This window comes from Callithrix jacchus, chromosome 5 (genome assembly GCF_049354715.1).
Source record: "Callithrix jacchus isolate 240 chromosome 5, calJac240_pri, whole genome shotgun sequence".
Lineage (NCBI taxonomy): Eukaryota > Metazoa > Chordata > Mammalia > Primates > Cebidae > Callithrix > Callithrix jacchus.
Window position 1 is genome coordinate 40,446,691 of NC_133506.1, and position 10,431 is coordinate 40,457,121.

General features: G+C 51.8%; 1 protein-coding gene across 1 annotated transcript; it reads right to left on the reverse strand.

Moving 5' to 3' along the window:
- Nucleotides 1-1,221: 1,221 nt before the first annotated feature.
- Nucleotides 1,222-10,198, reverse strand: KCNS1 (potassium voltage-gated channel modifier subfamily S member 1). Its single transcript, XM_035298694.3, has 4 exons — nucleotides 10,041-10,198; nucleotides 8,342-8,420; nucleotides 6,832-7,874; nucleotides 1,222-4,239 (listed from the first exon to the last, which is right to left on the reverse strand). The coding sequence occupies exons 2-4, from the start codon at nucleotides 8,415-8,417 to the stop codon at nucleotides 3,769-3,771; spliced, it is 1,590 nt and encodes a 529-aa protein (XP_035154585.1). The 5' UTR covers nucleotides 8,418-8,420; nucleotides 10,041-10,198; the 3' UTR covers nucleotides 1,222-3,768.
- Nucleotides 10,199-10,431: the final 233 nt, after the last annotated feature.

Genomic DNA, 10,431 nt, shown 5'->3' on the forward strand with positions numbered 1-10,431 from the left:
AAGTGCCCTTATAGACAGAGGCATTGGAAGATTTGACATACACAGAAAGTGAAGTGATATTGAAGGCAGAGACTTGAGTGATGCAGCCACAGCCAAGTAAAGCCAAGAATGTTGAGCACCAGGAGCTCACCAACTGAGCTAACCAGCCGCCCGACAAAGCCAAGAATGTTGAGCATCAGGAGCTCACCAACTGAGCTAACCAGCCGGCTGACAAAGCCAAGAATGTTGAGCATCAGGAGCTCACCAACTGAGCTAACCAGCCGCCAAGAATGTTGAGCACCAGGAGCTCACCAACTGAGCTAACCAGCCGCCCGACAAAGCCAAGAATGTTGAGCACCAGGAGCTCACCAACTGAGCTAACCAGCCGCCCGACAAAGCCAAGAATGTTGAGCACCAGGAGCTCACCAACTGAGCTAACCAGCCGCCCGACAAAGCCAAGAATGTTGGCAGCCACAACAAACTAGAAGAGAAAAGGAGATTTCCCCCAGAGCCTCCTGAGGGAGAATGGCCCTGCCGACACTTGATTTTGGATTTCTGGCGTCCATGACTGTCAGGGAATATGTTTCTATGTTTTTTGAGACGGAGTTTCGCTCGTTACCCAGGCTGGAGTGCAATGGCACGATCTTGGCTCACTGCAACCTCCACCTCCTGGGTTCAGGCAATTCTCCTGCCTCAGCCTCCCGAGTAGCTGGGATTACAGGCACGCGCCACCAGGCCCAGCTAATTTTTTGTATTTTTAGTAGAGACGGGGTTTCACCATGTTGACCAGGATGGTCTCGATCTCTCGACCTCGTGATCCACCCGTCTCAGCCTCCCAAAGTGCTGGGATTACAGGTGCGAGCCACCGCGCCCGGCCATGTCTACTGTTTTAAGCCATCAAGTTTGTCTGAATTTGTACAGCAGCCACTGGAAACTAATATATCTTCCAATAAATTGATTTTTTACTTAATGTCAATTTCTGTTGCTTATACCCCCAAACTCTAATTGTTAACAATTATTCATCATTTAATTATTTAGTAAATGACCCTTTTTGACCAAGTTTGTTCCATCTGAATTCCTGTCACTTGCAACCTGTTCATGGCTGGCACAACCACAATGTCTGTGCCAAATCCAAGACTACAGCCTAAGAATGTGGATTCCAAGTCACCCCACATATTGGCCACCCTCTCCCATCAGTCAGGCAGCATGTCAGGAAGCCATCTCCATGGAAGCAGAAACATGTCCTGGGGCCCAGCTCTTTAATTGCATAATGGTTTTCATTGATACACAGGAAGGGGAGCAAGTTGTTGCTTTTCTACCAGGACTACATATAGCCTCATGGTGAGCTCAGGCCAAATGATTCTCTCAAGCTTTCCCTATACCAGTATTAGGGACCTGTTTGTAGGGTCAGAAAATCTGGAAGCCATCTGGCTTCTTGGTGTGTTCAACAAGACCATAAGTATGGTGGTACATGCAGCCCTTCTGATCTGCCCCTAACCTGGGTTCAGCTGGGCCTAGATGTAAGGAGCTGAGTGTGCAAAAGGGCTGGCGTGCGTGCGGTGAATTCATGAGAGGTCCTTTCCTGCTTAGCTCCATGCTCTGTTCCAATCTGGAGACTCAGAATCCATGCATATGTAGGCGACCCACTATGTACTGGGCTCTGTATATGACACACACCTTTACACATGCCATTCTCTCTGCTTGGAGTACTCTCCCCTGGAACCTCATTTGCGTAATTAGTGATTTATCATTTGGATGGAGGTTAGATTGTCACTTGCTGAGGAAAGCCTTCTCACTGTCTTGGGCAGTGGTCCCTGATACATATATACACCTATACTTAGTGGAGCTCACTGTGATGTGTCTATGTGATTATTGCATTAGAGTCTATCTTCCCTACTAGTCAGTAAGCTTCATGAGTATGGGGATATATTTTTCCACCACTGTATTTCTTGAGACTAGTAAGCAGTCCATAAGTCAGAGGCCAGTAAATCAGAGCGGCTGGGCATAACACAGCAGCATGTGTGTCTGTTTGTGGGTGGCAGCGGGACACTATGGGGAACCTGAGAGTGCATGCCTCATGCAAAGGCATTCAAATTCTTAAAATACAATAAAAATACTGTCAGGCTAAGCCAAAACATGACTGCAGGCCACACACGAAGCCCCAGTTTAAGACTCTTCCAATGGGTATTTGTTGAGTGAGTGAGTGAGTGAAGAATCTACAAGGAAGACATTGTAAAAACTTCAAGAACCAAGCAGGGACAGGGCAGACAGAGCTGAACGTACCTTCTTTTCAGTCTTGTTCACACCTTTTTGAGGGCCAGGTCTCTATGGCTATCTCCTCTTTCCCTTCTGTGCTTGGCACCCAGTGGGCTCTAGGAATTGGTTGATCTATTCAACACTTACTAAACACCTACTCTGCACCAAGCCGAGTTTAACCAGACAATGTCTTCCATCTTGAGGCTCAGGTGATGGCACAGAGACAGCCACGGTCAGACAACAATAGCACAGTGCTGGGTGCTGTAGCCACAGTATGTGGAAAGGGCTACTGGACTCCTCCTCTGACTTTCTCAGCAAATGCAGAGAAGATTCAGCTGGTGAGTATCAGAGACATCTCCCAGGAAGGATGGGGGGCTGAAGCTGGCCAGAAGGGATGTGACTCTCGCATATGGGCCTGGATGGGTACTCTTAGGTAGGGCTGGACAAGGTAGGGCTGGACGTCTGTGTGATGGGCAGAAAGGAACTGCCAAGGTCAGACTGGGGGGATCTGGGAAGCCAGTGTTCATACATGGCAGGCCTCTGCCACCAACATTTCAGAGCTGAGCTGGCTTTCAGTTAGAGACCCCTCTACTCCACTTGGCTTTCATTCCCCTCTGGGTCACAGATTGTGACCATTTGACAGAAGCGTTAGAATCTGGACTTGGGGCAGGGATTGGACCACTTTACATAGCAGGTCCTGGCACAGCCAGGTCTAGATCTCAGGCCAGGGCTCCTTCAGATTGTCCTTCTCTCATATCAGCCCTGGGAGGAAGGTTGGAAGATTATTGCTTAGCAAATCTTGCACACCAGCTAAAGAGGCAAGTACAATACTATTGTACTTCTTTTCAAGACTCATCCTCCTTCCTTCCAGGACTCATCTTTGAGAGCTAACTCCTGTTGGAAGCTCCTAGAAAAGAGCCACAGCTGAGATCCAGAGGTCCTATATCCAAATCCCCTGTATGGACCTTTCCCTGGCTCTGAATGGGATTTCTTACCTTGTGGATCAACTCTGGGCATTCACAAATCCCCAAAAACCACATATAAACATCGTGAAGGCAGAAGAATGATGGAGTTGATGGAGCACTGCTCTGGGCCCACCAACAAGCCTACATCCCAAGCCTGACTCTGCCACTTCTAATGGTGTGACATCTGGGAAAGTCACTGTTCATCTCTTAGCCTCAGTTTCCTCATCTGTGAAGTGGGGATAATTTTCTTTCTCCAACACAGGGACAAACATGACCTGGTTCATATGTAGGAGGTGCTCAGGAATAATTAGCATCCTTCCAAATTCCTCCCCCTGGCTCATGCCTGCTTCATGGATGGCTTGGAGGCAGGCTTACAAAGCTTTCTGAGTTGCTTGCAGAATCTCACAGAATCTAGGGTAGCATTGTCCCGCCCTGGGCCTTTGGAGGAAGGAATGCAGCTTTTGAATCTCATTTCTCAGGACAGCGTGAGAGGCTCACTATTACTTAAGAACTTTAGCTGGGGAGGAGTCTCTGTAGGGGCATGGCAGGGGGTCATAGATCCCTGGTTTTAATACATCTGAGAGTGTGGAGGCTCACTGGGGGCCTGGGTCTCTAGATCTGCAGACCGTCCCTCCTGAGAAGTCTCTCGGGATGTCTCCAGTGACGCCTCCGACACCCCATCAACGCTGCTCAGCAAGTCCTCAAACTCCTGGTGGTTGCTGTTGCGCACGGCTGCCTCCAGAGCCTTCTGGCGCCGGTAGAAGTGGGAGAACTTGTTGAAGATGATGGTGATGGGGAGCGCAACCACCAGGATGCCCCCTAGGATACAGCCTGAGGCTGCCAGCTTGCCAGCCACTGTCACTGGCACCACATCCCCATAGCCCACGGTGGTCATGCTCACTGTGCCCCACCACCAGCAGGCCGGGATGGTGTCAAAGCCCACGTGCTCCTCCTTTTCAGCTGTGTAGGCCACACCAGAGAACACTGACACACCCACGGCCAGGTACAGCAGCAAGATGCCCACCTCACGGTAGCTGTGCTGAAAAAGAACATAGAAACCCAAGTCAGAGCGGATGGGCTTAGAGCCCTGGTATTAGGCATATGGGGAAACTGAGGCCCAGAGAGTATAAGGGACAGGTCCACAGTCACAGAGCAAGATAGAGCTGGTGCCAAGACCCAGGTCCCCTGACTCCAAATTAAGATCTTTCAACTATAGTTGGCAGCAAAACTCCCTAGTATTGAGCACAGGCCTTATTTCTGTTGTCCAAGGTATCCGCTAGCATATAGCTGTTTTTTCTAACTCAGGGGTTACTGGTAGCACCACAGCCAGGGAATGAAGAGCTTGTGATTTTTACACTGTTGCAGAACCAAGAGAACCATGGTTTATATTTCACCATGCAAAGAGGTGGTTTCATGTACTTTTGACTGGTCTGAAAAGTATAAAAATATCTTTTACTCCTCAAGGAAGCTGAGAGGACATAAGTTGTGGGACACTCACAGAATTCACTTTCCTATGGCTGTGTATGTTTGCTTTGTCCCTGAGGCCAACCTCTAGGGCCGTGATTCTCAAACAGGGTAGTCTTACCCCCCACAGAGGGACATTTGGCAATGTCTGGAGACATTTTTGGTTGTTGCAACTGGGACAGGTGTGCTACTGTCCTCTAGTGGGTAAAGACCAAGGATGCTGCTAAACACCCTAAAATGTACAGGGCCGCTCCCACGTCAAAGAATTATCTGGTCCCAAATGTGCATAATGCAAGGCTGAGAGCCCCTACTCTAGAGCAGAGTCTCTCCAACTTTAATACCTGGAGTAATCATGCAGGGGTCTTGGCAGAACCCAGTAGTCTGGGGTAGGGCCAGTGAGTCTATATGTCTAGGAAGCTTCCAAGTGATGAGAAAGCTGCTGGTGGTCAAGGGCCTCACTTTGAATAGCAAGGCTCTCATTTGGAGTATTTACACCTGGATCTTAGACCCTGGCAGCCCTGATCAATAATACTCTTTTCCCCCACTGAAGACAAAGCTAGTCAGGTCCTGGCTCTGCATGGAGGAGGCAGGGTAGCGTTCTGGGGCACAGGGATCTTCCCTGGGGATACGCTGAGCTCAGGGGGTCTGGCAAATGGAATTCCTTGTACCTGCCCAGTGCCCTAGGATTCTGGCTAGGTCATCTGCCAGCGCCCAGTCTTCTCCTGGCTGCCCTGTCCTGAGGACATGCAAGAGGCTGTACGAAGCCCTGGGTGGAAGGGATCTTTGAGCATCATCTGGGGATTATCAGCAGGGTTGCATTAGCTTTAGGAGAAAGAGCATGAGGTGTTGGAGCCAGGCACAGCTGAGTTCTTCTCTGGGCTCTACTGCTTATTGAGAAACTCCACAAGCACTGTCACCTCTTGGAGCATCAGTTTCCACATCTGCAAAGCAGTGACAATAACACGTACCCCTATTTAAACCTCTCACGAACTCTCCTATACCCTCAGGACTAAGTCCAAAATCATGGGTCAAGACTTCATGGCCCTGCAGTACCCTGCCCCACTCACCTCTTCAATCTCATCTCTGGGAATCTCCTTCCCTCCATGTCCCCCTCCCGGCATTCGTCCTGTTCTCTCTCCAGGGCTTGGCACACACTTCAAACCCTGCCTCCCTCTTCAAACCAGGCTAATTTCACCCCCTTAAGTGCAAGCTTGCAAGGGCAGTGATTCATCCCCAGTGCAGCACCTGGCACAAGGAGGATGCTCAGTAAATTGCAACCAGGCTTTAAAGAGCCAACCCTCCAACCTCAGCTTCTTCATCTACGGGAAGAAAATAACTAATAGCATCTTCCTGAGGAAGTTCTCCTAAGAACTAAATTGATAATGGATGTGAAATTGGCCCAGATTTAGTGCTCAGTAAGCGTTAGCTCCTTGGGCTACTTCTAAACTTTACCTATTAAGAGTGACCTAAGACTATCAGAGCCCCCGATAATGCCAAAAGAAAGGCTCTAGTGGAAAGCCAGTTAGCATCCTGCTTCGTTCATCTTTGTGCTAGATATTGTGATCTCCGTCTTTTTTCTTTGTTTTGAAAAAGAAAGACAAAGCTATGCAGTTTTCTCCCCAGGAAATAGAGATAATGGTAAGCCCTTTCTTTCTTTCTTTTTTTTTTTTTTTTTTTGACAGTCTCCTTTTGACACGCCTCCCCCTCCCGGAGTGCAGTGACCCATCTCCGCTCACTGCAACTTCCGCTTCACGGGTTCAAGCGATTCTTCAGCCTCAGCCTCCCGGGTAGCTGGGATTACAGGCACTCGCCACCAAGCCCAGTTAGTTTTTGTATTTTTAATAGTGACGGCGTTTCGCCATGTTGGCCAGGCTGCTCTCGAACTCCTGACCTCAGGTGATTCGCCCACCTTGGCCTCCCAAAGTGCTGGGATTACAGGCATAAGCTGCCGCGCCCGGCCACAGTAAGTCCTTTTTTACAGGGCTGTTGGGATGTTCAGACTGCATGTGAAACATACGCCTGGTGTTCAGCCCTGTGCCTGGCACAAAGGACGGTGTCTCAGTTCAACAACGCCTGGACTTGGCAGGCTTGTAAGCTCACCTGCTAACCTGCCAGATGGCTACACTCGCCTATCCCTCACCCCCCAAACTGGCCTCAGAGGCCCTACCTTGAGCGTGGCGCCCAGTGAGCGCAGCCCGGTGGAGTGGCGCGCCAACTTGAGAACGCGGAAGATGCGCATGAGGCGGAACACCTGCACCACCTTGCCCAGATGGCCGAATTCCTTGCCGCCCGTGCCACCGTCGTCTCCCAGTGCCGCACCAGCCAGCAGCGTGAGATAGAAGGGCAGCACAGACACAATGTCGATGAGGTTGAGCGGGTGGCAGAAGAAGTTGCGCGTGCTGGGCGCCAGCAGGAGGCGTGACGACACCTCGAAGCTGAACCAGGCGATGCAGAAGTACTCGAGGCGTCGCAGCACTGGGTCGTCGCGCACGCCTTCTGCGCTGCGGCCTGCGGCCACCGCGGCCACAGCGGCCGCCGCCTCGCGGGCCTGGTACTCGGGCAGGCTGTGGATGCACATGGCGGCGATGGAGGCGAGCACCACGCTGATTGAGACGCAGCTGAAGAGCTTGCTGGGCAGCGAGTAGCCCGGGTTCTCCATGGTCAGCCAGAGGCGGCGGCGCAGGCGACCACAGCGCGCCGCGCCATAGCGCGCCAGCTCTCGCTGTACGTCGGAGATCTCGTCTGGGCACGGGTCCACGCTGCTAGGCGTGTCGCTATCCTCGTCCCAGGCGCGGGGCCGGGTCACCCGCCTCTCCAGGTAGCGCGCGCGGCAGCACGCGGCTAGCGCGTTCTCGCCCAGGCCCCAGTAGTCGGCCTCCTGACCGAAGGCGAAGACGCACAGCTCGTCGAGCACGTGCAGGTGGCCGGTGCGGTAGAAGTGCAGCAGGCCCAGGAAGAAGCCCGGATGCCGGTCGAAGTAGAACTCGCACGCAGCGGCGTCGTAGTCGTCGCACAGGCGCCGCGCCTGCTCCTCCGACGCCGCAGCCTGCAGGCGGCCCAGCCGGGTTCCCGGGAAGCGCGCCAGGGCGCGCGCGCTCAGCAGCCGCCGCACGCCGCCCACGTTCACGCGCAGCGCCTCGTCGCTCCGCCGCCAGCGGATCCCGGTGTCGGGGCCCGGGGACTCGCACACCGTGGCTTCATTGCTCCTCCCTGCGGACACCAGAAAGGCGCTCTGAAGAGTTCCCGGGCTTCACTTCCAGGAAGACCAGGTTAAAATCCCCTCCTCCATCCAACCAGCTGAGGGTGTTGGAGGCTGTGTGAAGCACCTGGTGCTTAGGAGGTGCTCAGTAGATATCAGGTGCCCTCTGGACTCAGAGTCAGGCCTGGGTTTGACTATCCTTCATCTCCCAACACGGGGATTTTGGCCAAATCACTGACCCACCCCACCCCCCATTTCACTTTTCTCCTTTGGAAAATAAATGCTGAGATCTACCTGGAAGGATGTGAAAGTGATGGAAAGGCAGGATGTCCTGGCACCCAGTGGGTGCTCATATAGGCTGTCTCCTTTTCCAGGACAAACTTGGATGTATTTACAACAGAGGTCTGATGTGGGATCTTGGGTACGCCAGCCTCTGAACCTGTTTTTTCTTCTGCAAAATGAAGATAGTAGCACTCACCTCCTAGGGGTGTGGGGAGCGTCACTTTAGACCGGTGGTTCTCATAGCGTGTTCCCCGGACTAGCAGCATCAGCATCAGCTGGGAATTTGTCAAAGATGCAAATTATCAGCCTGCCATCGATAATTTACTGAATCAGGAACTCTAAGGGTGGGGTCCAGCAGTCTGTGTTCTAACAAGGTTGGAAAGTGATTCAGATATATGGTCAAGTTTGAGAGCTCCTGGTTTAGATTATGTAAAGCATCTGTAGAGTCAGCCAGGCCTGACCTTGAACCTTGGCTGTCTTGTGTCACCTTAGGCAAGTCACATCACTTATCTGAGCCTCTGTCAAATGGAGATAAAAATATTCATCTCAAAGTGTGGTTATGAAGATTAAATGACCTAATGTCTTTCTTGGGCTTGGCTCACAGAAGGAATTTAATAAATTATCCACTGGTGTCACTATCTTCTGGAGTCAGACAAACCTGGGTTTATCTCCACCCCTGATTTATTTTCCAGATCTCAATTTCCTGGACAACGTAGACAATAGCGCCTACCTCCTGGGATTGCTGGAGGATTAAGGTAGATTATGGAACGTGCTCAGCCTTAGTGGATACTCAGGAAGGATTCAGGTCCTTCCACTACCCACTGATTCCTGGCTCTGCTGGAACTGGGGGCTAGTGACAGCTTCTCACCATTGGCAATCTCATTTGCACTATGGGTTCAGTAATGCCTAGACTAAAGTGTGTGCAAAGCACCTGGGCTTGGCAGTAAATAGAGTTGGGGTTCCATCCTTAGCTCTGTCACTTGTGTGACCTCAGGCTAGTCTCCTTCCCATTGTGGGCTTTTATTCCTCTAGAATGGGGATAATTTTGCTTTGGATGAATTATTATTGTGGTATATGTTCAAAGCCCTGGGAAAACTGTAGGTGCTCAATAAATGTTAATCCTGCCCTCTGGTCAGACCTGGGTCTGCCACTGACTAGCTGCTGACCTTGAGTGCATGCATTGCCCTCTCTGGGCTTGTGTCCCTGTCAGAGGAACTGGGTAACATCACACTTTCCATAAGAGACTTAGAGGATTAAATGATGCAAGATGTTTATCAGCAGCATGGTCCCTGGCACATAATCAATGCACAAAAACATGCGATGTAGCTCCACTCCCACCTCCACTTGGATCTCCACCTGCATTTGGCATCAAAAATGAAATTTCTAATCCAGTTCCAATTAGAAGTATGATATTGGGCAAATCCCTTCATCCATCTAGAACTCACTTTCCTGCTCTACGAAATGGGATAAATAATTCAACAAACATTTCCTGACAAGAATGTGAATATCAGTAAGAAAGATTAAGTTACTTGTTCAAAATCACCCAGCCAGTCCATGGCACTGCTAAGGTTGGAGACCTGGCTTTTTTATTTAATTGTCTCTCCACACACTTATCTTGAGCACCTTCTACCTGCTGGTCACTTCTCTGGGCTCCGTCCACACCTCACTCAGTTTAATCCCTACACCAACCCTGCCAAGGAGGTTTTCTAACCCCATTTTACAGATGAGCAAGCAAGACCAGCCAGGGTCTCAAAGCGCAGCCACCCCACACTGCTTCCTCCTTGGGGTAGTCAAGAGGGGGCAAGAGCACCAGGAGCCCCAGGCAGCCCCGCCTCCCACTCTGGCCGCCCGGGACCGTCCCGGGGCCACGCCCCTCCCCAAAGGAGACCCCTTACCTGTCGTGGCACCTGCCAGGTGCCGCGCGTCTGTCCCAAAGGTACCGAGGCAGGGAGCCGCTGGCTATACTCTGTCTCGCCTCTGCCCCGCCGAGCCTCCTGCTGCAGGAGGCCCCGCTGCCCCCTCCTTCCTTCTTCCTTGCCTGTCCCCCGCGGCTGAAGGCCGCATCGATCGCTGCTGCGGGGGGAAGGAGTGAGGCCGCTGGCGGCCGGAGGCGGTGGTTTCTATTCCTGACTCGGTTGGAGGGGGTGGTGGTGTCTGGAGACTGGGGCTAACAGCAAGGGCATCCTCCCGAGTCACGGGCCCGGGAAGGAGGGGTCATTTAGGGCATGAGGATTCCCCCTAGAGAGGGATTTCAGCAGAAACTGGAATTCTCTGGCAAAGGAACAG